The sequence below is a fragment of the Anser brachyrhynchus genome (genome assembly GCF_964034855.1).
Source record: "Anser brachyrhynchus genome assembly, chromosome: 2".
Taxonomy (NCBI): Eukaryota; Metazoa; Chordata; class Aves; order Anseriformes; family Anatidae; genus Anser; species Anser brachyrhynchus.
This window is the reverse complement of record NC_137695.1, coordinates 136,746,156-136,773,982: the sequence shown is the minus strand read 5'-3', so window position 1 is coordinate 136,773,982 and position 27,827 is coordinate 136,746,156. Positions and strand designations below refer to the sequence as shown.

At 41.4% G+C, this 27,827-nt stretch overlaps 1 protein-coding gene across 3 annotated transcripts; it reads left to right on the top strand.

Moving 5' to 3' along the window:
• The first annotated feature begins 1,505 nt into the window (after nucleotides 1-1,505).
• On the top strand, nucleotides 1,506-27,827 carry CDH17 (cadherin 17). 3 transcript variants are annotated; one of them, XM_080582857.1, is made up of 18 exons: nucleotides 1,506-2,211; nucleotides 4,942-5,011; nucleotides 7,544-7,642; nucleotides 8,206-8,340; nucleotides 9,608-9,746; nucleotides 10,955-11,113; nucleotides 11,693-11,892; nucleotides 13,133-13,264; nucleotides 14,048-14,198; nucleotides 14,930-15,145; nucleotides 16,546-16,622; nucleotides 17,865-18,056; nucleotides 19,220-19,464; nucleotides 21,327-21,457; nucleotides 22,677-22,913; nucleotides 23,681-23,797; nucleotides 23,918-24,034; nucleotides 26,978-27,827. In XM_080582857.1, exons 2-18 carry the CDS (start codon nucleotides 4,967-4,969, stop codon nucleotides 27,088-27,090), a joined length of 2,505 nt encoding a protein of 834 aa, XP_080438983.1. In that variant the 5' UTR covers nucleotides 1,506-2,211; nucleotides 4,942-4,966; the 3' UTR covers nucleotides 27,091-27,827. The 3 variants fall into 3 exon arrangements, with proteins under 3 accessions (XP_080438983.1, XP_080438984.1, XP_080438982.1); XM_080582858.1 differs by lacking the exon at nucleotides 1,506-2,211 and adding an exon at nucleotides 3,369-4,807; XM_080582856.1 differs by lacking the exons at nucleotides 1,506-2,211; nucleotides 4,942-5,011 and having other exon boundaries at nucleotides 6,416-7,642.

Below are 27,827 nucleotides of genomic sequence, written 5' to 3'. Positions count from 1 at the left end.
CAAAACAAAGAGTAAAAGTAAAAGGAAGGCAAAATAAAAAAGGAAAGAAGGAGGGATGTCAATGCTGATAAATGGGAAGAGTAAAAAGGATGTGACTAATGAAATGGGAAGAGTTGTTTCTGGAAAAACTGACTCGTTGAACAATGATTCACACAATAAACACCTGGACACTTGCCTTCTTTTCATCAGATTTACTCAGAGAAGCAGCTGGCTCAAGGAACCAATCTCAGTGCTCAGTTTCTTCTTGTGATTTTATCTGTGGCACCATGTTATGACTGTTGTAAAGCCTTAAGTGCTTCTGGACTTTGTAATGCTTTTGACATAGGAGATTTTTCTTTTCTGTGTGGCTACAACCTGTAAGCAGTTGCTCCGCAGCTGGGAAATTATTTCACCCAGAGAAGGATGCTCAGGGAGAGCAGGCTCACCTCTTCCAGGAGCTTTAAAAAATGTATGCATTCAATTAAGCGTATTAGGTATCTTAAATCTGTATTTAAAGTACCTCACTGCACTTCTCAATAACAGCACATCCACGTAGACTCTAACATTTTAAAGACAAACGTTAAACTTGTTTATGTGACTCTGACTTAATATATGTGACTTGACTCAGCATTTTTTAATGAAAAAGAGGGCTAAAAATGATGTTCAGAACCTGTTTATGTGATTTTTTTTTTACTTTAGGCTTAATTTTGAAATGATTGGTCATTCATGTTCAAATAATATACAATTAATCTGCATGTAAGTCACTTAAAGTCAACATATTTCCAAGAAAGTCCAATTCCCTCCCACTTATTATATTTGCTTTGAAATCATTAACAATGACTTCTACTGCTTTAATGGAAACTGTTGTTTTTGAGCTGTGCTCCAAAGATAACTCACTGCTTTCAGGCAGCTTTTGAGAATGTCTGAATCACTCTGAGTACGTGAGCAAATGGAGAACAGTTGTGTTTGAAAGCATGCTGAAAGCACTGTCTAGATGTTTTTTTTTTTTTTTTTCCTACAGAAACAAATACTGTTTTCAAGAGAAAAGTGTGATCTGTAGTAGAAACAGAAAGCTCACCCTTCCCAGAATTTACACCTTCCAGCTGTAATTGACTCTAACCGCTTCTTTCTTTGGATGCATAATCCAGAAAACGCTTAATGCACTGCACAGATAATTAAACAATGTTCAAGAGTAATTTAACATACTTCGGAAATTGAAGGCAGAAGTTAGAACCTGGATAAAAATTAACATTTGATGAGAGAATAGGTCTGTTCAAAGCATTTGAAATAAGCATGATATTACAAAGTGAGTTAGTAGAAAGCAAAGCATCATAAGGATTACTATTTTTAAAAAACTTCTATTTATTTCCAAATATGATTTAAGTGTAATGTATTTTATTTATTTTATTTTAATTTAATTTAATTTAATTTAATTTTTACCATAGCCCTTTACAATCCAATTGATTTCAGTTCCCCTTACTATAGGTACTGTAATGCACAGAGTAGCAGGCATTGGTTACCCTGAAGGGCTGAAAACCTAAACAGACATGAAAGATGACACACGAGGGAAAGGTATTATTACATCCTTAATAGAGGAGCATCTGGAAATGGGAAAACAGAGTGATTTGCCCAAAGTTACCTAAAGTAGATTTGCTGCAGAGCTCAGGCAGAATTTGAGCTCTCTGAGACCACGACTGAAGAATTATTCTTACAAACAGGCCGAGTCCTCCCCACGCACAGGTCTGCTGTGAAAACAAGTCACGTTTATGTCCAAAACCTTGTCTTCCACATGCAAACTATCCCTGTGACTGGCAAGCAGCAGACATCTCCACCTGAGGCCCATGCCGTCTCCTTGCCACCTCCTGTCCAAAAGGACAACTTTCGCCCTGCGGCTCCAACCTGCACCCTGCGTGTTTGTTCCTTGAAACCCCGCTGAAAAACTGGATTCAGAGAGAAAACCCCAAAGGACGTAAAAAATACTGAAGGCTGTAAATTATCTCAGAGCTACACTGCTTCCTTCCGTGGCTGCCATTTCATACCACACCTAGTCATTAAGAATCAATAATTCTCCATGCTGTTAATGTTTGAGCCACTGAACCTCTAGGGCGAGTCTCAGAAACTATAAACTGTGTGGAGAAGCACAGACAGACACTGCCAACCTGCACAAAGGTGAACCCCACAGATGAAAGAAAGAAGTATTTTTTAGACCAAAACAAGCTTTTCGTGTTACAGGTAAGGGATGATCTAGCTGTCATTTCACTGCAAAATTGTAAAAGCTGAAGCAAGGGGTTTGCTGAAGGCTTTGCTGGCAATGTTAGAAACTCAGCTGTCCTTGTAAAATGGATGACTGCTGTGCTAAGGCTTAGTCTGGTTTGTATTTCATTTGGATCAATTTCCTCTGTTTTCGCTTTACTGAATTTTAACATCTGAAATCAATCATTTAAAGAAAATTAACTTTTTTTTTTACTTTTTTTTTTACTTTTTTTTTTACTTTTTTTTTTTTTTTCTCCCATGGAACCAAATACTTTTGATTGTTCCTGATCTTCAACCTCTGGGAATATTCTTTGTTCTCTGAAAGTTTATTATTGAAAGTCGCTGGGATATGTGTATGCTGGCTATGCTAGAGATTTCTGTTCAGGCAGAGGAATCAGAAGGGATTATTAGGGATATAGCAGTGAAATGAAACAGAGAGATGAAGGGGAAAATATGGGTCCCGTCCTCAGCCAGATCTCAGGCTGCTTTTAGTTAAGTGAAGCCTATTCTAATCCTGAAACTGTCTATTGTTGAAAACTTTTGTATGAGTTTATATATACTGAAACTCTATTCTGAGTGACGGAGGAGTATGCAGTTCAGGGCTCTGGTCCTTGGCAGTGCCATGACTTGGTGGAAGCTTCCAGCCGTACAGCAGTGGGCACTGAAAACACCCCAGACATTTGGGGTTCAGTTCAAGGGCTGATCAAGTCACTCATCATGGCCATTCAACAGGCACTGTAAAGGGCACAATATTAGGGCATGATATTTATATTCAAAGTGGAACTGTAAAGGCACTTCACCCACAACCCAAGAAATGGCTGTATTTCCACTGCTGTGCTTTGTAGTCAGTTTTGGGCAGAGACTCCTGGCCAAGACACAGCACAGATGGACAGCCACATGAAGGAGTGCATTTTCCAAAATTTTCTGTCCCCTGCACTAGGGACGGACATGTCCCATCTATAAATTTTCTCCTAACCACAGTAGGTCTTACTGCTCCTCTTTTCCCTAAATCTGGACTATGGTGTCCCCAGACCTCCCCATACCCTTTTTGCTAGCCTCTTGCCCTTCTTCCCCCACTACTCTCAATTCCCATGTGTCCCACCACTGCTAGCTGGCCAAGGGGCACATACGGATATGTATCTCCCAGAGGGTCAGATGAAACTACTCAGCTAACCTCTGGGTGCATACTGCAGCCTTACGCAAAGAGGGCATGGCTTTGGGTCTTCTGTCCCACCTGCCACCCCAGATCAACAAAGAATTAGTTTTTCAAGGTTTCTGCCCGCTATCAAAGGCAGTTGAAACTGGCCAATGTATTCAGAAGGTGCCAGGAGGAGAGGGGAGGTTGTGAGACAGACAGGAAAAGAACAAATCTCCATACGCTATCTAACTTCAATATCAGCAACAGTTCAAAGTGTCATCTCAGGTGGCTCAAAATGTCTTCTCTACCTCTCAGTCCTGTTTCTGCCAGATCCCAGTTTCTCTGGCTGCGGGCAGGGTGGTGAGGGACCTGACCAACAGCAGCAGTGCCAGGCAAATGCAAGGATTTCCCCTTCAGCCCTACTGTCCAGACAAATATAACAATCTTCCTCATCCCCGCTGGTTTCAAAGGAGTGCCATTTTATTTTCCTCCGGTACCCACTCAGGTAGCTGCTGCCCATGTAATTTCAAAGGGCTTGATTGCCCTTGATGAAGACCTGCTCGGAATGGGATTTGCAAGACAAGGTCCCGTGTCACATACTAAAACGAGTGCTAGAGAAAACAGCAATGTGGGCAACATTTTCTATATTTGCAGGTCCTATTTTTGGTCAGCCATTGAGGAAAGAAAAGTTAAAAAGAAAAGATATGCTGGAAAGCCCAAGCAGGTGGGCATCTAGAGAGAGCTGTGCCTCCACACTGTTCACACTGTTGTTTTTTTTCTCTGTGAGTGCCTCCATGGGCTCCAGGGGCTTTGGTGGCTGAAGGATACCTGTAGGTGTGAGCCAGCTAGCACGGAGCACCATGGAAGACATCAGCACTGTACACCAACCTCACCTCTCTCCAGAACCCGCCTCAACCTTTTTGTTAAAATATAGAAGTTACGAGAAAGCAAGACTTAATTTCTGAGGAACCCATTTTGTTTGCAGGAGGATGCAATATCAGTCACTGCACTGTGTGCTCAGCCTTTTTTTTTTTTTTCTGAAAATCAGGTTCCCTTGAGGTAGGCAGTGCCCCTTGGACTTGGAAATTTCATTTCCAGTAGCTGGGTTGTTGTAAGGGGTGCAGAGGCCTACTCCCTCTGCCACTTCAAGCCTCACAGAAGGGATATTTTTCATAATCAGAAGATGGGGGCTTCAGGATGGCTTCCACAAGACCTTCAGCTTCCTGTGGTTATAATGTTCCCTGTGAAAGTGTCGTTGCTTTCAGTAAAGCAGAAATGAAAGCAGGGCTTGTGTGACACTGGTCAGCTAAGCAGCGAGGCCGCATGACTTGAAGTTTCGTGCCGGCTTTAACTTCTTTTTGACAGCAGCTGAGGCTCTCACGGGACCTCTGGCAGCCTAGGGGACAGGCCTGATGGGATCAGCCACCCAGGACGCCAGTTCTGTGCCCACTCCTGCTGCCCTAGCAAAGGGCAGCCGGTTCTCCAATTTTGGGAAAATTTAGCTGTAACCTCTACGCACGGAGTTGGCCAACTCTGTAAGGATTAACTTGACTTTCACATCTTCTTTGCAGGTGCTAAAGCAAAGCATATTCCAGTATGTTCAAGCTGCGTGGACTTCAGTTTCTGCTTGTCATTCAGTGGGTGAGTTGCAGTTTTTCCTTCATTTATCTAGGAGCAAACAGCAAAGGTTGCCCAGGAGCCTCTGAGCTCCAACCTCGAAGGTGCCTGGCAAAGCGGCTGTAACCCTGGGTGCAGGAGGACATCCCAGCCATGTGCGTGGTCCCACGGCCAAAAGTTAGGCAGCCATGTCAATCATTAGAAAAAAAAATAAGAAGAAACCAATTTATCTATTTTGACTCCTGTAGTCCCTCCTTAGACACTACTTTTTTTCAATAGATATGTTTCACGTCAGTTAAAATTTTAAAATACTGCAACAAATCACCAAAAAATGAGGACATCTGCATCATCCTAGTGCATTGTTCTGCTTTATGATCCATACATGTGCTGCCATATTAAATACATTCTAGAACATATAATGGCATATGGCTTAAACCATGCATATTAATTATTTAACCTCATTATTCCATGTATGTGAATCCCTTCTCAGAGGATTTTCTCAAACTGAAATGTATTAATTATGCTATTTATGGACCTCGTCTATTAAATTCAGTAGATTTACAGATGTTTCTAAAGGCTTCAGTGACAGCTCCTGCTTTATAATTGAAATCAACAGCAAAGATAAAAAATGAGTCAAATTCAATTCTATGGAAAGAATGCCTTAAAATACGGAGGAGCTGGGACTGGGGCTGATGGGCAGCAGCGAGCACCTCTGTGCCTGGCAGTGCCAGTCCCCATGAAGCCACACCACAGCCATTACAGCTGTCTTCAACTGAGCTGTCAGCCAGATACAGGCCAAGGAGTAAACCTTAATTCCCCTTCAGGCCCCTGAGGAGTGATTCATGCTGTAGACATACGTTTGGAAATATTTATGGTCCACATAAAGTAATTTTAATTGACAGGAAGAGATATCTTTTACTTGCTTCACAGCCTGCACTTTGAACCTGGTTTTACGGTGTCAGCCTTTGTTCCTCCATGGCGGGGCAACTCCCCCTGTCAAACATGACCAAGAAAAACCTCTCCACAAAATGGCCCTGGGAAAAAACTCCAGGAGATTTGTCCTCCTCCAGGAGCCAGGCTGTGCCCACCAGTGCCACGTGGGTCAGATCCAGGGTCCTGCTAACCTTGTATCTTGACCCTGGCAGAGATGAGCTGTCAACATTTAGCGAAAAAGCAAAGGGTAGCCATAAAGTACACTTTTCTGGTACGCTTAGCTATTACAGGGCTTTTGGGGGTATGCTTCTACTGTCATTAGCATTCACTATCATCCTTCCCCCTCCCCTCGCATCTCTTTCCCCAGTTCTCACAATGTTCTAGTTTTCCCGTTTGCAGAAAGAATCACAAACCCTTGCAGGCGAAGAGGGCAAAATCTCTGGCTATTAATAAGCAAAATCTGGCATTATTCAAACGCAGCTTGTGACACACACACACACACACAGAGCAGTGCTTTAGGGTAAATTGTGCTGAACTTAGCTATGTTTTTGTCATAGCTGGAATTAAGTTTTCCCTTGGTGATATGTAAGCTGTGCTTTTCTGCGAGAGGCCAAATAACTGTCTCAGCAGCAGCAGGACCAAATCCAGGGGAAAAGTCATGCAGCAGAGAACAGGCACTTCCAGAGCCTGACTCCATAGAGTAGTGGACAGTGTGACAATGGCTCTCGGGATCCATACAGCAGAATAAACTCATTTTTCCTCTGGAAGAAAGGGAGGAAAACCCTGTAAGACTCTCAGCAGAGGGTTTTATCTCTGCTGCCTAATGACGGAGCCCTAATTCTGGCAGGTGGCTCTTCAGCATTTCCAAGACCTCAGGGACCAGGAGAGAACAGTAGATGTTTGAGGGATTTTGGTTTTGCCGTTTCAGAAGCAGGCAGATTGTTTGAACTGTAGGCTGAATTGTCTTGTATGCAAGAGCTGCTCTAGGAAACTTATTTTTGCCTTTCTTTTTTCATTTGGAAGCAAGAACTGCCCTGAAACACCAGGGCTTTTAAGAGTGTGTCTGGAGGTCTTCGGGCCCTAGGGAGGGGTTGGCTATAAAACACATGAAAAATTTGCCAGAAAAAACAGCCTGTAAAGGCAGTGCCAGCTGGAGATCAGTAGGACAGCAGTAGAAATTACAAGGGGTGCATCTGCAAGTCCTCCCCTTCTCCAGGTGGGGTGCTGGGTGTTCCAACAGACTGGTGGCCACAGGATTGCACAGCTCCTGGATGGGATGTGGGAGTGGTCCAGAAACGCTTCCGTGAATTTCCTCTTGCTCTTAGTCTACCTTCAGCTCTTCGGTGTGTCTGTCTGCTCTTGAAAGTAGATCAAAACATAGCGGTTAGAAAAGGGCAGGACACAAATGTGTTTTTTTTTAAACTAACCTAAAAATAACACTGCCTTTAAAAATGGATGCATGTTAAAGAACTATGAGATGTTCAGTGCAAGTGCCTCTACCGTTACACCAGAGCAAAATAACTTGCAAGAGGCTCAGTGATGGAGAGTTGCTGTGTGTGTGTGATGACAACAGACATTTCTCAGCTGCTCTTCTCCACCATTCTCTCTCTTTCTCTCTCACAGGCTATGTGCCAGAATCTTGGGGACCTGAATTTAGCTGGGCCTCTGAAAGACATGAATTTCTCTATTCCAGAAGGTGCAGGAGTACGCCCCATTTACCAGGTAATCAGCATCTCTTGGTATCCACTCCGTTCAAATTCAAGTCTCTACATGCGAAAAACAGGAGACAAGCCCATCTCTCAAACACAGTTTAGGGGCAAAACAGAGATTAATAGTTTAGGGGTAAAACAGAGATTAATAACAGCATTCCTTGAGAATGGGTTTCCATGCAACTTGTGTCATCATTTTCCTTAGTCTCTGAGGTTTTCTTCCCAAAACCTTAACCACAGAAGGACAGATCCAGCTCCTAGGCAAATGGAGGATGTGTGTCATTTTTTTTCCGTTCCCATGCTCAGACAAAGTCTTGTCCTAAGCAGACGTTTTCTTTGGAAAGAAACCGCAGTTGGGATTTCCTGCAGCATTCAGGAAATAATGTGAAAAGTTCTCTGTTGCAGATCAGAAGACAGCAGAATTGTTTCAGCAGGCTCTTGCAATATCATTCCTCCAGCCAAATGCACTGTTGGCAACAGGCTTTAAAAGACACAAAAACAAAAAAATTCTTTAGATTATGGTGATAATGCTGAAAAAAAATAATGATTTTTCCCTCTGATTTTTCCCTATACTAGTTCATATCTGAGTCACCTGTGATTTTCAGAGCAACTGGTGAAAAAGATGGAATAATTGACATTGTGCCAAAGACAGGAATGCTGTATCTCAATGGATCTCTGGACTGGGAGACTAAAGCCGTGCACAGGCTGCAGGTAAAAACTCAACGATGAATAGAAAGGAAAGGTTTTTCATATTCATCTTGCTAGTTATTCCTGAAGACTGGTAGGGTGAATTCCATGGCTAGAATGTGAAAATAAACTATTGTCATCTATTTAGAAAGGTTATAATCTATTTAGTGACAAATGATGTAACTAGATGACATTTAGACACAGAAGTACAGACCTAGCCTCTGTTAGCAGCAGAAAGCTGTTTGGAGATATCAGGGACTATGTGCTTGTCCTGTTACTATATTCTTTCAATGAAGATCTTAGCATGAGCACTGCTGGGAGTGGGACAGCAGGTACGCAGTATTTTTGCCTCAGTACAGCCTTGTGCTCTTCTTCTATGTCAAGAACGGCATTGCCTTTTTTTCTGAGGCACCACCAACTGAGAAGGAAATGATCATGAGAGGATCAGTGTCTGAACAGACAAAGGACACGATAATGTTTTAGTTAGCCTTAGTTATCTTTCTAAAGAACAAGATGTCTAGCGCTTCAGGTTTAGTAGTTTCACGTTCTCAGCTCTAAAGCACACTTGGATTGGTGAAGTATTAGAGAGGACAATTTCCTAGCCCCAGAAGTTAACTCTAAACTTGTGAGTCCTTTACAGACAAGAAGAAACAATGACAGAACTGAAAAATTATCCTTGGTTAGGCATAAATAATCATGATTTGATCTATTGTGTGCAAACAAAAGAAAGTCCAACAGACATAGTATATACTTGATGCTTTAAAGTCAATCAACTGAAAAATGAGAAGTCTCATTATTCGGAACAAAAATGTCATCAGAACTAAGGATTAAGTTTTATTAACAAACCTTTGGATCAGCCTGCTCTTCTGGTTGATGTTAACAACAGTACGCTTGAGTCCTCTATATCATGTCGGGTTTTCTCCTTTTTCTTTAGAAAGTATCTATTTCTATTTAAAGGAGATCTTGAGGCCTAAGCTATGCAAGAGTACAGGTAGTCTGCTGAGTCTGGAAGTTAGAAATTGCCCTCTGAAAAATGTCAGTAAATGCAGGAATAGGTTATTCTGCTTTGTTGACGTTACATACTATGGTGAATCATCATCAGTGAGCTACTGTGGTAAATTTGTTCTTGTAGATGGAGCCACCCAGTGATGGCTCTCACCAGATTTGTGTGACAGTAGAAATTACTTTGTATTTGACAATCATTTGATTGTCATTTTCATTTAGGTCTTTACATCTCAAATTTATCTATGAGAAAATAATTATTTGTTGTTCCTTCTTTTTTCAAATCAAGGTGGAATGTCTGGATGAAAATGGAGACGTAGTGAAAGGTCCGTATACTGTGACAATATATGTTGAGGATATCAATGACAACCCACCAAAATTTGACCAGCCAACTTACACTGGAGTGGTGAGGCAAAACTCCCGTGCAGGTAATCATTGCAACAATTAAATTCTTTAGTTAACAGGAAGTTAGATAGATTAGTTAAACAGTAAGATAAATTGGATGCTATACTTCAACAAGCTGAAAAAAAAGAACAGTTTTCCCTCCCACAGGATTGTTCTAAATAAAGGTACAAACATGTACAACAGAAATGAAAGTGCAAACAGGTGACCACTGTGTGGTGTAAAGGGATGACTATATTTAGAAATATTTCATAGTACTTCTTGCTTAGGAAGTACTGCTTAATAGAGAAATATAGCTGCCCTCTCCATTGCAAAAAAAACAACAAACAAACAAACAAAAAACCTGCTTGAAGAAGTTTAAAATTTAAAGGTTGCCAAAGATAATACAGACAGACAATGTCAAGAACATGTAAGTCCTTGCACATCAGTGAAATAAAAAGCCAGTGCATAAGTGGGCTATGTGTTTATGACCGATGGTTCTCAGAACCTGGGGTGAACATTAGTATTTACCAGAGAGGCCTGGGTTATGGATCGCAGTAATCCATTCCAGACATAAGGAAGTATCAAAAAGCAGTTTGAGACCTACATCTTGGAAGTGAAATGAAGAACTCAGCCAGATGTTATCACTGTGACCATGGAATCAAGAAGAAACTTTCACTAAAAAATGTGCATATAAAGCTCCATGAGGCCAGAAAATCATTCTGCAATATTTTGCCATGTACTTCAAATGCATCCAAGTTGAAAAGATTTTGAATGTTGCACGGGTGCTGAAAAGGCAAAAATGTGGTTATTTTACTGTGCGTCTCTATTTATTTTTTTTCATTGTGTGACTGTTCCTTTATTTACAAGTGTGCCACAACTGTGCATTTTTCTCAAGGTGCTCTGTGTTGAACTGCCTTGTATAAGGACTGTGAGGTGTCTTTAAAGTAGTAAGAAACACCAGGTGTGGGCACTCTGGCTAGCAGGTAGCTGCTCTCTGAGTTAGCTCTGCCACTCCTGCGTCTACTGTTTTTCACCCCTATTGTGATCCTATTAAACAGAGAAAATGGACCCGTGGGATGGCACACAGGCTATGTAACCCCCATGCACAAGTATGTCTTACCACAAGAGCTGTGTTATGAAACAACAGCAGCTCACTGTAAGATGACTTCCCTGCTTGTGAGCTCTGCTCAAATGGGCTATGTGTTGAGGTTTCAGTCATTTCTTACAACTGTTTCTTCTCTAATCCAAACAGGCAAACCCTTCATGTATGTCCACGCCACTGACCTAGATGATCCTACAACCCCCCACGCACAGCTGACATACAGCATTCTCCACCATTTTCCCAACCCTTATCCAGAAATGCTTTTCCAGATTGATAGTGTAACTGGAGCAATCTCACCAAGTAGGACAGGTAAGTCAAATTACTCATCTGTCAAAAAACAAACATGAGTTTGGGGGTATACATAGGAAAGAAACAACAACTCTGATGTTAAATCCTAAATAAACTCAGTCAGTGGGACATACTCCACAGAGACCCTGGTTTTGGTGAAGTTTCTTTATGTTTCCCACCAAATTCAAGAGGAGTTAGAAGAAATGGAGAAATTCAGGATCTGAAAATATGTTGAGAAGACAGATAGATCCTCTGACCCTCTGGACTACACTGAGTTAGATCCTGGGGTTAGTTCTCTTCCTTGAAATCTAGAAAACCAGAAGCATTAATGTGAAAAACATAGAGAAAGGTCAGCCAGCTGCATAATCCCACATAAACTGCAATAATTTTAAAAATATATGTATATAGCTTCTGCTAGGCCTACTATGTTGTGCTGCATTGTTCAGAGAAGCCAGATTGTTGAGATTTGGCACAGAGGTCTATCTAAGGAGTGATCCCGAAGCAGATGTAGAAGCAAGATACATGTAGGAGGCAATGGGCAGGTGAAACATCTCCCCAGGCTCTGCTTCATTTTCTCACAGCTCTTTGCTCTGTCTCTAGGCTCCTATTACTTAGACCCCCAAAAGCAGGACACCTTCACACTTGTTGTCACCGTGAAGGATATGGCAGGGATGACAACAAACGCTTTCACCAGCAGCGCCGATGTGATCATCAATGTGAAGGAGAGCCTGTGGAAGGCTCCCGCCACTGTCTACATTCAGGAAAACTCGACCAAAACCCACCCTGTGAACATCAGCCAGGTAGGGCCCTTGGCCACAGTCCCTGCAATGCTCCTCAGTGCCGCAGTTATTTTCTCTTTTCTCACAGCATTCAGCAATGGATTCTCCAGAAGGACTTTGGCACCTCCCAGTTATTTTCCGTATGGTATCCTTAGGAAATGATTTTTAGGACAGGTCTCATTAACATATTGTTAGGATGAAATAAACGGTTTGACGGGAATAGATTGAGCCAATATAAGCATTAGAGTGACTAGACTTTGCCTTTCAGTTTGGAGAGGCTGGTGGCATCACCTGTGTACAATAATATTCCATGGACAGAGGAAATTTTGGAAAAGGTCATTTAGGTTAGCTTCTTCTGTCTACAGAAGAGCTTGTCAGGTGTCCAGCTCCACTGCAACCCTGTTGTGAGTAGCTCCCCTTACTCAGAAACATCTTCTGTGGCCAGTTTTGTGTGGCACAGTGAACCTGTCATGTCAAAAGTACCTAGGAAAGATTTGAATAGCCTCCTGCAGCTTCCTGCTTTCCCATGGTATTTCTCTTCCTCTGTTATTTCATTGGGCAAACACGAAACATTTTGCCTGTACCTGCAGAGTGGGAGTGATGTATGTACCAGTAAATATTAACCAACAGGCCAACAGCCTTTCAGAAATGTTTGACTTTGAAAACCACCTTGGCACTGGCACCCCCAGTGCTGTGATCCCCTGAGCATGGCGGGGTTCCTTCATTAATTCGGCAGCCTGTACTACACTTAATTTTATATCTCAAGTATCCCACTGAAGATTCCCTGTCACAGACTTTGGGGCATATAAAGAGCTTCCACACACATACGTGCACATAGGTTCTGGATTTTTGTTTTGCTGTTCCACATCACAGAATTAGATAAAGAAAAAAAGAAAAGAGGGATAGGCAGTGTAAGGAGATGGAATAAGTTAGTGTCAGGACATTCAAATAGTAATTCCTTCTCCTTTACCACCATTTACCTTCACAAAACCCTTCCACAAAAAGATAGGCATAATAGCCCATCCTTGACAGCTGGAGAAACTGAGATAAAATGGCTTCACCACAACAGTTCAGAGAGCAGGGATGGATTATTGGTCTGGTTTTCTGAGGTTTATCCCGAGAGTCTGCCAGACTGTTAATTTTCTGGTTTATGAAGCTAACAGGAATGCAGTCTTTTCTGTTTGTGGCCCAGAAATGATCCCTGTTAAATCTCAGTCCACACTTGTGACTTCCTATCCTGACTTATTTTTGTGTTTTTTAGGTGCACTCAAATGAGGCAGATGTAATTTATGAGCTTCTTGAAAAAGAAAAGCTGGCCAGATTCCCATTTTCCATTGATCAGAATGGGGTTATTTATGTGACTGAGCCATTGGACAGGGAAGAAAAGGATGCTGTAAGTAAACATGTACACCCTAACCGATGGGAGGGAGCAGCCAGCTGATTACTGCTGTGGGAGTAAACACAAGAAAGCTATAGAGGATAGAGGGGGGAAAAAAAGAAAAGTTTTGTTTCTTAATAGATATGAAAGTACATTCATAAATGTAAACAGTTTTCAGTTTGCTACCCTAAAATATTTCTCCATGGGTCTGGTGTAGCAATCACCACCCATAATGTTATGCATAACGTGCAACACAGAACACACCGTGCCGGGGTTGTAGGTGCATAAGCAGAGGGCAGGAACTTTGCACATTTTAAACCTAGTTCAGATCCCAGGGACTGCAGCAGAGGAGGAGTTCAAGTTGCAGCTGGAATTTTAAAGTTACACTGAAGCCCTCCATGCTGGGGGCTTCTATGCAGAAAACCCTCTGTCGTTTTTTTCTTGGAGGAAATTTGGGGACAGGAAGGCCAAGAATCAGCTATGCTGGAGGAATCGCATCTTTGTATGTGACAGATTCGTTTGCAAAGTGACAAAAATGAAATGTTCCTGCTTTTCGTGATGTTTTGAGAGAGTAAGTTCACAGGACAGAGGTTTGTTCAGGACTTTTCAGTTCTTTTGAGAACTCAGACCTCAGGCACAAAGGCATCATGGAAAATCTCTGACATAAACAGAGGGAAAATACTGAGCAGACGAATGAGAATATTTCATTTGCATGGAAGGCTCCCATGGTTATCCATTTAAATGCAAAAATGTCACTGTGGACATTCAACACACCTAATCTTGCTACCCTCTTTGCAGTATTCATTCTTTGCGGTCACAAAAGATACAGTGGGAGAACTGGTGGACAAGCCTCTGCAAATTCACGTTATTGTGACAGACATTAATGACAATCCCCCTGTGTGCGAGAATGCCCTTACTATAATTGAAGTTCAAGAAAATGAAGGTGGAGGTAAGAAAACAGCTTCTACTCATTTATACACATCATTCTAGTCCTCTTACTGTTTCCAGCTGGGTGCAAACAGCTAGAATTTCTTAACCCAAAGGGTAAAATACAGCTATCCTGGAGGAACATTCTTCTGTGCCAACAGCCCTGTTGTTTTTGTTCTGAGAATTCATGTGGAAATGATATCAGTAAACTGAGGAGGACAGACCCCAAACCAGTATTTAATAAAATGGTGTTCAATTTAAAACATAGATTTGCATTTTCCCGTAATTGGACTAATGCTTAGAATGTAAAGAAAAACAAAACAAAAAAAAAAAAAAAACTTATATTATCATTTCAGTTGCTATCATTTCAAGAAATACCATTCTAAAAGTGGCTTGAGCCCTTTTCTACCCATGCCCATGCTTCTCCAGTGTAACGCCTTTGACTTCAGTCGGCCATTACTGAAACCTATCCCCGTGTCTTCACATCAGTTATTTGGTTTCAAAGATGAAAGTGCCTTCTTCAAAAGCACAGTCCTCTTGCACTGCCCCAAGCCCAAACCATCTCTTTGGGATGTTAAAGGAAAAAACTCTAAGAAGTCAAATGATTGTGTCCGTCACAGTGCTTTCCACACAGCTGTGTTCTAATCACCACCCTACTTGCATCGGTGTCACTGTCATCACTGTGCACCTCTGTGGAGAAATAAATGGGTACCCTGCATTATCCGGCTGACTCTGATTTCTCCTCTGCCACAGGCAGTACTATTGGCACCCTGCATGCTACAGACATGGATGAGAAGGACACCCTTAATTCTCGCCTGAAGTTCAACATTGAGAGTCAGGTTCCTGCTGTTCCTGCAAGTAATATGTTCTTTGTTCAGCAAGACACTGGGATTTTGCAGTTAAGGGGTCATTCGTTAAACAAGCGAATTGCAGCCAACTATTCCTTGAAGGTGATGGTGACAGATGCAGGTATGTAATGCCTGAAGTTATATGTTGAAGTAGTTTTGTTCATGCTGACATCTCTGACGCTCAGTGTCCAAGGGACAAGAGGAGTCCTAGGGAATTCTAATATCTGAAGATATTCAACACTTACCTGGGCAACCTGCTCTAGGGGACGTGCTTTGTCAGGGGGGTTGGACCTGATGATCTCCTGAGGTCCCTTCCAACCCCTACAATTCTGTGATTCTGTGAATTCACTGGAAGCAGCACAGGGATCTGGCTTGTTCTAGAATTGCCCTTCCTTGTTCTCGAGGTGCAGAGACATTAATTGTGATTCATAATGCAAGTATGGAAGGAAATCAGCTCTAGGGCAGTGCATGGTTCAACTGGGCTTGTTCGTTAACAAGCAGATCTCTCTGGTAAGATATTTCCTTTCACAGGGGAAAAAATAAAGAGATCATATGATTGATTGTTTAGATATTGCATTTTCCCCCCTAAAATCTCTCAAAGAGACTCGCTGAAATAGCTGAAGTTATTAAATGCAGCTGCCTAGAGAGTCTAGATGATGTATTTAAAAAGATTAAGAGCTGAACTTTATCTTCAAAAAGCAGTCTTGTCCATTAGGCAAGTTCCCAGGAGTCCTTTGTCGTTCACTGAATGGAAAGGAAATCAAACTCCTTATTAAAGCTTAGAGCTTTGTGCTGGAGTCCTCACAGTCAGGCAAAATTTGTGCTTGGAGGAACTTGCTAGTACATAAAGCAGTGTGATGTATCCCTTAATGAAATAGCATCACTTAGATATGAAAACCTCGCTGGGGGAGAAGCCAGTGAATTGTTTGGGATGCTTGTTTGAATTCCATCCAAATGTTTTTAACTTTCAGCTTATGGAGCACACATGGAAAACACTAAAACTAAAACACTAAAATCCATCTACATTGCAATATCACACAGACAGAGAGAGTATGGTTTCAAAATCACAATTCCCTTGCTATGGTGCCCCTGCTCAGGGAGTGAATAGATTTATGCAGATCAGAGGTTTAAGTTTGGCTATAATGAAAATGAAGGTGCTGTCTGATGGCCCACTGAGAGGACACAGTAGAGTAACATCCAGAGTGTTAGTTTTTATACGTAAAAGTGATGTTGAGAAAGATAACACAGTTCATAGCCAGGATGTGGTTAAAAAAAAGTGAGGGAAATGAAACGAAAGAGGATGGTTCAATGTTCAGAAAACTGGGAAAGTGAAGAGTAAGAGAGAGTGAGCTTTTCACTGGTTACAAGATACTGGAAATTGAGTCATTCTTACAGTAGCAGGGCTTTGCTTGATTCAAGCAATTTGACAGGGCTCACTTTTGCACATAGTGAACCCTTCTGAAGCAAAGTTATTTTTGGCAGAAGGGCTGCTGTGACATTGCTTGTTCTTTTACCATGCAGATTTCCAGACAATCTGTGAAGTGCAAGTACATGTCATTGACATCAACGACCAGATTCCCATCTTTGAAAAATCAGATGTGAGTATTTTTAACACTGTCTTTGATGTTCCTAACAAACTTTTGACAAATGTTTGAGCATGCACTCAATGTCTACAGAAGTCAATGGAAAACTAACCATTTACAGAACAGGTAACAGAGCAAACCGCTAGTGAAACTAAGGGCAAGGTATTGCTGGAAAGCCTGCTTATGAGGTCTGTCTAGACAATAAACAGTGGGATTAATTCAAAGTTAATTATGAAATGCAAGATAATTTGCTGTGCAAAAAACGACGTGTATAGAAATAAATTATTCTGTTAAAGCAGTTTATTCCAGAAGTGTACATTCTGGAGGAAAAAGGGGAAAGAAGAGGTTTAAAATTAATTAAAATAGCTAAATGGGCAAAAGCTAAAAACTCCCAAGTTCACTTCCAATTATAGTACTAATGCATCCAGAAAACCCCAAAGATGAAATGTACTTTTAGCTGAATGGAAATATAACAGTATTTTCTTTAACCAGAAAGAGTTGTCCAGCCATCCATGCCCAAACACAGACCTGCTAGCCCTTGGTTCAAGAGCAGGTGTCAGGCTCTTGCCTCCTGCTCTGGTGTAGGTGCTGAAGCCTGGCAGAGATCTGCAGACCCTCCCTGACTTCTGTCAGCTGGCCCAAATCTCACTGCAGCGGCTGTCATGCCTACATTTAGGTGCTTAAGCTCCCACTGAGCTCAGAAAAGCTGTCCAGCCCGTCAGGCGTAGGTGGCCTCTTGGAGAAGCTGTATTGGTTTTGGAGCTGTTGACTTTCTCATCAGAAGGTCTCAGTTCAGGACCTGGTCTCAAAATGAGATTGCTGGGTTAAGGCATACATCAAATAGCGTAAATTAGGTCTGCTAATATGGCAATATCCCACAGTGCATGGAGCAATTAGATATTTAAGAGTCTCAGTGCCTGGGGTGCTCGGTGGGGACAGAGGTGACCTCTGTGCTGTCCCTGCTGCTGTGAGCATTGCACGTACATGGAGTGGTTCCACCAGAAGAGGTAAAAGCTGCTCCAAATGGTCTGTGACTGCTGCTGTACTAATAGCTTACCCACTGACAGAGATCCTGTCACCTTCGCTAAATGTACAGCTAAGAAAGGGGATATAGCTTTGCTCTAGTGCCCTTCTTGCAGCTCTAGGTTCCCCCGTGCAGCGAGGTAGCTCGCCTCTACTGCTGAGCTTGTAGCACTCAGCTTTTTATCTGCAGATGGTGCTAGGTGTGTTATGTTTCAATGATCTCTCTCTCCTCAGTATCACAATGTGACTGTTGCAGAAAGTATCCCAGTAGGAACAGTGATATTAGAAATTCAAGCTACTGATATGGATGAGCCTGCCACAGGGAGCTCCTACATCGTTTACCAAGTGGAGGAAGGAGATCCAGACAACAAGTTCATCATAGAGACAGACCCTGGAACAAACCGAGGGTTTGTCAAGATTAACAAGGTGAGTAGATGGGTTTATTCTCTTCTCTCTCTCTCTACATGTACATAATTTGCCATATACAGTACTTCATTGGTGCAGTGCTCAGGCACACCTATCCTCCTGCCTTTGTTGTCCCCCACCTGCCTTCTGCTGCTGGCCCCTGCTCTGGGCTCCGGCCGATGAAGGAGCTCTTTATGCACCATGGGGAAAAATGGCATTACTGAGTTTTACTTGAGTGATGTAGATTTTCCTTCCTGCTGGTGATCTGGGCCACTGGTGGTTTTTGCCACCAAGTGCAAGTGAAACTAACTTGTCTCAGTGCCAGCACAGTGAGGAAGTTAGTTCCTGCTGAGGCCAACATTGGCTGTGACAAAGCCAAGGTCAATGTGTGCTGAGGTGGGTGACAAATCCCACATGCTGAGCGTTGGAATCAGAAACACAAGGAACGTTTTCCGTTGCATCCATGCGTTTCAGTATAAAAAGGGTCCTCCCTTTGAAATTAGCATTCTTGGAGGCACGTGAACTATGGGTCTGGAAAAATGATCACTCATTTTCCAAGGAGTTACACATAGTTTGCATCAAGTTCATGTGCCACTAGCCAGGCCATGGGTAGTTATCAGTGGATTATCTTTGGGCTCAACCTCGACATCATTTTTTCCCGAAGATGCAATTGTGAGAAACTCCGTGGTGTAACAACCCTTGCAAGCAATTCTGTCAGCCAGAGATCATCCAAGGCCTTCTAGTACAGAACTATAAATACTATTGCTGTAAACAGGATATAGTTATTAAACTTAGGCAGGTGGCAACATTATTAGGAAATGCAGTTGCTGAGGAAGCCTCCAAATGGGCATATGGTTTCACTTACACTGACTGTTCTCAGTGTCATTTTACTCTTGACAGCTCTCTCCTATTTCCTCTATATCTTCCTTGGGAAGAAGAGGATTTTGCCATTTCTCATGGCCAGAAAGGCAGGGATGCTCTCCTCTGCCATCCAGCAGGGACACTGGGGTCTCTGCCTGTGGGTTGCTGCCCCATCACGGGTCAGGCACGCTCAGGTGGGCTACAGATGGGAAATGAGAACACCCTCACATCTGCCTGGTGCTTGCTGAAGCAGACAGCGGTACCATTGCTTAAAACACTTTTTTTTTTCTTTCTTTTTTTTTTTTTTTTTCTGATTTACCCAGGCTCTTGATTTTGAAACAGCTGAAGTGCATAACCTGGTGATCAACGCCACAAACCCCGAGCCTCTGGTGTCAGGAGTGCAGTACAATGCCAGCTCCCGTACCCTCTTCAAAGTTTTTGTAACCAACGAGGATGAGCCACCTGTCTTTCAAAAGCAAGTTTACACAGCAAACGCATCTGAAGACATTCCTGTAAACACTCTGCTAGTAAAAGTGGAGGCCTATGATCCTGAGGGGAATACTGTAAGGTAAAAGAGAGTGACCAAGATTTATTTATTGTATTTAAGATTTAGATGTTTTTCCTAATAGAGGTACAAGGAAAACGCACACAACATTTGGCATAGAGGAAAAGTTTTTTTTAGAAAAGCTTGCCTATGCTCAACTTCTGGTGGAAAATCAGGTGTGGTTGGGTGGTGGCTGGTGGCAGCCGACTGCTGGGCAGTGCCTTTCTAATCATCTTTCTGTCTGTGTTGTGACAATCATCACCAGTGGGGCCCTTGAACAAGGAAACTAAAAGTGAGAAAGCCCAATGTATGTCTCCAGGAAAAAGTCAGAGCAGGTTTGAGAATAACAAGGTTTCCAAATACATCTTACCAAATGCCTTTAAGAAATTAAGTATGTACTGAAATGCTCTCAGGAACCAATAGAGCAGTAGCCAACTTTCACATCATTCAGGACACCGCAAAGGGCTTTTATCCACCAAAACACACAACTAATAGCGAAGCTCAAGTTCGTGACAGATAATTCATTCAGTTACTTTTCTGTCAGAGACTAAAGGTCTACCTCCACCATGGATGCAAAGCGCTGTGCAAGCCAACTCAGAGCGGGATACAAAACCTCAAACTGGCTCATTAGGTGGACCAACACTTTGTCATAAGGTCACCATGAGCCTCTGCCAGAGAACTGATCCATGCAGAAAGTTGTGCAGCATGGTATAAATGTATCTTTCCCAGTATTGTCAGACAGAACTGTTTGTGGTTCTTGCTGCATGATTCCCAGCTAGAATGCTGAACAGATCAATCCAAAGCAAACAGTCCTTGAGATTTAACTAAAATTCAACAAAACACCAAGTAGTTAATGGAGTTGCAGAATATGACCATTAGGCCGCCTGTGGATTTTTATTCCCAGAGGTTTCTCATCTACTTCCCCCTAACTTTTGGGAACTTAGCATGTTTGGCCTTCTGTCAAGCTGGTTAAACAGTGAGCCACATAGTCCAGAAGCTCTGGGAGATGATGACAGAGACAGATGACAGAAATTCATGTTTACATAAACCACATCTATGCTAAAAAATAGGTTAAAAGAAGTATAATAAAAATTATAAAAAGTAAAAATTTACAAGCATGTCAGCATGCTGTTTTAATGCAATGGGTACTGAAAGAGCAAAAGAATGAAAAAGGTCACATATAGTCAATAAATGGCTTTGTTTTAACTGGGTCATATGTTCATGGTTAAATTTGTATAAGTAAATACCCACAGACCCTGTGCTTCTTCTGCCTTTTTATTTTTATATTTTTTAAACAATAATATACAGGCAATTATGTGGTGATGTTTAAAACACTCCCAAGTTCCTATGGTAATCACAGTCTGCTCCAGACTGGCAGCAGGTGACCTCTGCAGTCTATCTCAGGGTGCTTGGTCCCTCATTTATGCAAAAAAGGGTGCCTGGCTGCACTGCTCCTCCCACCCCACACACTTTGGCTTGTATCCCCATCAAAACCAAGGCATGGCAGACGTGATGGGGAGGGTGAGACACAGGGTTAGGACAGAGCATCCCTCTGGACCAACAGCTCAGGAATGCCATGGGTTTTGCAGTTACAAGGCAGGTAGAGTTGTAGCATATATAAGCTGGAGGAGCCGTGGCATTCCCATAGTTCTGCTCTCACCCTCTAGTGTCTGAACTTAATCCCCACCAGAAATTGATGGGTTTGGCCTCCCTTCTTCTGTCTGTCCCTCCTGGGTGGCTGTACTATTAGGACTCTTCCAAGAACCCTCTCTTCAAGAACAATAGCAATCTAGCTACTTGCATATAATCAATAAAGTATATGCTTTGTCAACATTTTTTCCTGATTTGGAATAATATATGTGATTTTTTCCTATTTCCTTCCAAAGATACTCTTTAGAAGGTGACGTGAAGAAATGGCTGAAGATTGATTCAACCACTGGGAATATATACACTGCTTCCACTTTGGATCGAGAATACAAAGAAGTGTACAAAGTTGATGTTGTTGCATCAGAGACAAGTAAGCAATGCAATGGCTACACACACACACAGAGGAATCCTCTGCCCTTACTTCTTTATGAGGAATTATTATACTTCCCATGACTTCAGGAGGACAGGGCAGCAAAACTGAGTGCATGGAAAGCAGAGGAATATGTGATGTATCTTTAGAAGATACATTCCTTAAGAATTTCACTTTCTTAAAAGACATTTTGGTCTTGCAGATAATGAAGATTAAAACAGCTTTCATGCAGTTAGCTATCATATGCCATTATATTTGCTTGAGCAACATGGCATAAGGTGAAGGCCTTAATTTCTTCAGTGTTTTCAGCATCAACAGTTTTTTACCATTTTTTCCTCTACACATATAAAGATTTTAATCTTTCTTGTAGGTATGTTTAGGCTTCCTGAAAATATATCTGAAGAGTAATTTGTAACCTTGTATAGAATTTAATTTTATTATAAACAAATCTAATACCTTAGTTAGTCTGAAATACATTAAGGCTCCTGGTTCCAGCCATTTGGATATTTCATACAGTCCACCTGGGGAGATTTCATTGTGTATTTTACATAAAACAGGGGCTAAAAGTCTGGACTACATTTGACTGAATGAGGTGTAAATATTGGTTTCCCTTACTAAACACAGATAAACAGTAATACTGGCCACTGTTTTGAGGGACCTGGGTAAAGATGCAGATACTGTATGTCAGGAAGAAGGCATGTTTCCTCAAACATTGAGCTGGTGTGGGGCTGGTCCTGCAGGAATGGGCAGGAGAAATGACAGGGCTCTGAGAGCTTCTCTTGGGTCTCTTGTCATGGCCCTGGGGCAGAATATTGACTTGAATTTCCTATATACAGAAGAGAGATGGGAAACTTTTGGAGTTTCACTCTTAAAAAAGTGTTCCAAAGAGTGAATGCTCGGACCTTGGATATGACCACTTACCAGATATGATAGTCTAGCTGTCTCCTTTTGCTTGCTACTGTTCTGTAGATAGCTGGGGAAAAATAAACCATACTTTTTAGAAAGTGGAAGTAGCTAACAGGAGTCCCTCAGGACCTCCTGAGACCTTACTTCTGTGTCCTGCAGAAAAAATACCACCTCCCACCCCTGCCTGATGGTGTACCAAGCGATACGATGATATATCATATAGGTGATACATATACGATAGCTGCAAATGCCACAATCCAGCCTGTAAGTCCAACCTGTGACTTTTAACTTTGAATTCTGTTAAACTCTACAGATAATGCTGCTCAGAGATCCAAAATACCCTTCGTATTACACTTAAAGGATGTGAATGACAACCCTCCACAGCTAGTTACGGATTATCCTACTTTCTTTTGCCACCCGCTTCATGGAGGAGAGAAAGCACTAATTCAAGCTACTGATGTTGATGAATATTTATATTCCCCCAGAATTACTTTTTCTCTCGGGGATGATGCGGATACAAGAAATAATTGGGAAATCTCAAAAGTCAATTGTAAGTTAATAAAGCTATTCTTGTAATGATATGGGATTCTCTACGTAATCTGGGAAACCCATAGAAATGTTGAATTCCTTTCTATTCATACTTTTGCATATCTAATATTTCAGGTAGAAAAAAATGTAAGTTATTAAGAAATTCCATACATTTTGGCATGTATTTATTGGAACACTTAAGTCATTTTTTTTCTTCAAGAGATAACATTTAGTATGCTGCAAGCTAAAATTTTTCTAGTACTTAGGAGAGAAGAAAGATGTAAGAATGAAATGTACTGCATGCTTAAAAGAATACAAGATGCTGGCTTAAAGGGACCTTTGGACTGACCCCAATGGATGTTATACTCTTACATTTCCAAGTTTTAAAGCATCTTAGATGTGGTATAAGTGCACTAGAAAGGTGGTCTCTCCTACTAAACTATCTTGGGAACAGTTTAAGTTGGTTATGGCTTATAAAAGTATGTGATGATTCTCTTGATTTAGATGTGATCATACCACTGTAGTACTGCCCAAGATTAGATTTGGCCCACTCCAGAAATTAAACAGGAAATTCTTTGAGCATATGACACAGAAGGCTAGACTAAGCATTCAGGCAGTCCGTTTTGACTTGAAGTCTGCAAACCAGTGAGATCTCAGAAGACAAGGAGGGAAACAAGGAACTACCATCGAGAGGAAAGCAGCCTTAAGAAAGAACACTTGCAGCTGTAATGAACGTCGACCTAAATTTTGTGCTTGAGCTGACACAAATATCCCATTTTTTACTTACAGATACATACGCTCACCTCTCTCCAAAACATAGTAACTTTGAAGAGAAGGTGTACATTGTTCCAGTGATAATTAATGACAATGGAAAACCACCTTTGGAAAACAAAGTGAATCTTGAAGGTATGCTATGCACAGCTATTTCAATATGCAAAATATTATTTCAAGACAACTGTAATACATAAAAACAACCAAGCTGCACTACTAAACTTCTTGTTAACTTCATGGCATTTCTTTTTGCAGTAAAAGTCTGCCAGTGTTCAAGTGAAAAGTCATGTTTTATAAAACTAGAGCATGAGAACTCCAAGCCAAGCGTCGGCCAGGCAGTTGGGATTCTTCTTGGTGTCCTGCTAATTATTGGTAGGTGACTTCTTAGCTGGTATGAAGCCAGGTCTCTGAGATGGTGCTGCTGCTTTTCTGACACTGATTCACTCCTTCGGTGAACAGATTTTGTGAATGTTGCAGAATGAGCAAAAAAGCAAAGATCTCATATCTGAGATCACGATTGGTGCAAACTTCAAAGGTTTTGGTCATAGGGATACCTTTCTTTGGACTTTGCTTCTGCATATAACAGCAAGCAGTTATAACAAAAAGACAAAAGAAAATGCTGCACTTGTAGTACACTGTGATTTCACTGCTAACTACCACCTTTTTCCTGTCAGAGAATGGATTGGAACCCCATCGTGGGCTTTCAGAGTATCATGAAAATAGCAAAGCATCCAAGAATGTCATGCTATTTACTGTCTGTAGATTTCCAATCAATTGCTACCCATAGCTTATAATTATGCTTTCTTTCACCTACTTCAGCTTTGCAGGTTTACACATGCCAGTGGGAGAATTGCTTTGAGCTGTGGGAAACTGGCATTTACGTTAACAAAGTACGATTATATTGTTAAGCAGTACCGAACAGTGTTATGTTCTTATAGGCATGAGCTGATACAACTTTGACAAAAGGTTTAAAACTTTTTTCCAAAACAAGACAAAATCTCTTTTCGGTATTCTTTTTATGAACATATGTGCAAAAGTAGTGAGCACTGTTGATGGGATCCAGTTCCCTAGGAAATGAAAAGCAAAAAGAATTCAGTGCATAATGCCATGTGATTTTTGACTGTGAAGATCACAAGCTCTAGACTGGGGGACTGACAATGAGCCGTGGAGAGGGAAGGGAGTGTGAAAGACCCATGGAGAAAATCAAAGCAAAGAAATTAAACACTTTACAGACCTCATATTCAAAAGAGTAGGGTGAAATTAGAGGATAAAAGGGAACAAACAAAAAAAAAAACAAAAACCCCAATAACTTATGTAAAGAATAATTAATCCAGTTTGAGAAGAAAAGAGAATGAGTCCCTGAGAACAAGTTCCTGTTCAACACCTAAAAAGACAAAGACAAACCCCTGTGCTAACTTTTCTTTTGTAATACACAAACCCCTAAAGCCAGGGAAGGTGCTCATGCATATTTGGTATGTGTTCATCTTTTGAAGATAAAAGGAGAAAAAAATTGATTCAAAGAACCTAAAACAGAAGAAGCCATTCTCAGACCAAGCAATTGACAGAGAAAACCCTCAATATGCATCTTTATCATTTCTGTTCAAGCTTCTCAAATCACTTGTTTTCTCACAATGCCTTAGTCTGATCCCTTGCTTAGCATGGAGTCATATAATAGTGAAAATTATGTTGGGTAATTGACTAAAGTTATTTTCATTGCAAGAGAGCTGGCCAGCTTTAAAGAGCACATTGAAAATTTTTTCTGCATTGTAACTAAGAAAGAAAAATGCAGTGTATGTAGCTCATAAAGGATTTTTAAAAGAATTCCTGAAATGAGTATACAGGGTTTATTTTTCAACATAAATTTTTCCACTTTAAAAGCAAAATCAGATGATAGTCTCTGGGGTGGACTTAACAGGGATCTGGGATCAGATATGGGCAAAGAGAAAAGAATGAAGGAGGTATCTAAAAACTTTTTGAAACCCGGGAATATTACAAATGTTGAGTTTGACCTTGAAGCTCAGAAGATATGACTGTAAAAACAATCATATCTTGGAGGCCTGTCTGACACAAGAATGAATTCTTGCATGAGCTAAAGGTTGTCTCAGACCTCAGCACCTGTTGTGACATGCACAAGGATCCTCTGTAGTTTTACTTTCTTTAAAAGAAACACAAAGCATAGACATTGGAAACCAAGATACAACAAACCAAAAAATGAACCACAAACCCTCAGCCAATCCAGTCTGATGGGACTTTCATTAAAACAAAATTCCTTGCTCTTGGAAGGTGTTTCTCCCTTTGAGAAGATGGTGGGAGAATGACAGAATTACAGAATTGTTGAGGTTGGAAGGGACCTCAGGAGGTCATCTGGTCCAACCCCCTGCTCAAGCAGAGACACCTACAGCACAGGGTCCTGTGCCCGGGACCACATCCAACTCGGCAGATACTAGGTGTGTTCTTTGATCGACTGCTCAGATACTACAATACACAAATATGAACAACTACAGAAGAGATATTCAGAGCAATGAAGGGGGGGAAGGGGAGCAGCAGGGCACTTCTCCATAATTCAGTACAGGACAAACGGGATGTTGAAAGTGAAAGACAATCTAAGACTGATAAAGAGGAGATAAATTTACGTTCAGTGCAACGAGCTCATTTTGATTTTAAAAGGATCAAATATATATATGTATTATGTACATAATATGCATATTTTCTGTGCATATATACACACACATATATATGATTAATGAAGACATTCACAGACACCTTAGATTGGATATGATAAGTGATGATAAAGGGTATAAATACTTCTAATTCAGGCCAGAAGCAAATCCCACTCATTCTCAGCCATAGGTGAAGAGATCTCTGAGATCCATCAGTTATTATTAAGAGATATAAAAGTGTTCCTTAAGGAGAGAAATTTCACTGTCAGTAGTCTTAGCTTTGCTGTAACAGAATTGCCATTCCATTGGGGGAAAAAACAAACAAACAAACGAACAGAGACTACGATTCATGACAACAAATCGCTGCTCAAAGGAAGGGGGGCTGAAAAAAACATCTGGTCAGGTACCAGAGGAGAAGTTCTCCTCCAGGGGAAGTCTCCTGAGTGCTGAGGCATCTCATTTTCCTCACCAGTGCCTCAGGTCCCTGAACGTGCTGTTGACCCAACACTACGTGGTCATTGTCCAGAGCCATTTGGTTCCATTCAGGATGTAAAGCAGTGTGTATATTACAGTATGAGTGTCAGACCCTTTGCTGAAATACCTTCTCAGAATGTTTCCTTTTTGCTTTACTGATGAGTGCTCTCTTTTTTTCCAGGTGCCGTTATAGGGGGGGTATTTTTTCACATGAAGTACAAACAGAAAAATGAAAAGAAGAGCCAACAGAAAGATGTAAAGGATCAGACTGAATGTGAAGTACTGAATAAATGACTGTATGTTTCATCAAGAGAAAAATGCCCTTTGGGTTGGGAAGAAGTGGCCTTTGTATCTCCCAAAGCCCTGAAGTGTGTTATCATCCACTGAGGATACAAGCATGCAAAAGCAGGCTCCCAGGGTTTGGTCCTCACTTTCATAAGTAATACTATTCAGTCACATAACCAAAACCAAAGATACACTTCAGCAGCAGCCATTACTCATCAGCTTTGACAAGTGCTAACTCATGACACCACCAAATGCTGAGCTCCTGCAAGGATCAAATGCATGGAACCAGTCTTTGTTCGGCAGCTAAAGTAAACATGGGCTTTCCAGAGGACTACACTTTATCTGACTGCATATCTATGGCTCTTTATATCTCAGTAAGTAACTGAATAGCAGAACAGGGAATAAAGTTCTGTGCTACATTTGAAGATGTCCCATGAAGTGACAAGAGTCTCTGACTGTCAGCAAAGTTGCTCCCAAGCATTGTAGTCTGTAATCTGCCCTGGGTAACGCCTGCTTACGTTATTCTGGTGACTTTTTGCTAGCAATATTCACTAGCAATGTGACATTTCAGCTATGATATCCAGAGTATAACCTGGATAACCTGTGAAGTGCCATGGCTTGTCATTACAGTTTTGAGGTTAAAAAACACATGTTGACTTGTGGAAATTGGGTGATGTGCTGTTTTATCGTACTGCTGCCAATATTTTGCTTGCCCCCTACATACTTGATAAGAATAAAAATCTTCT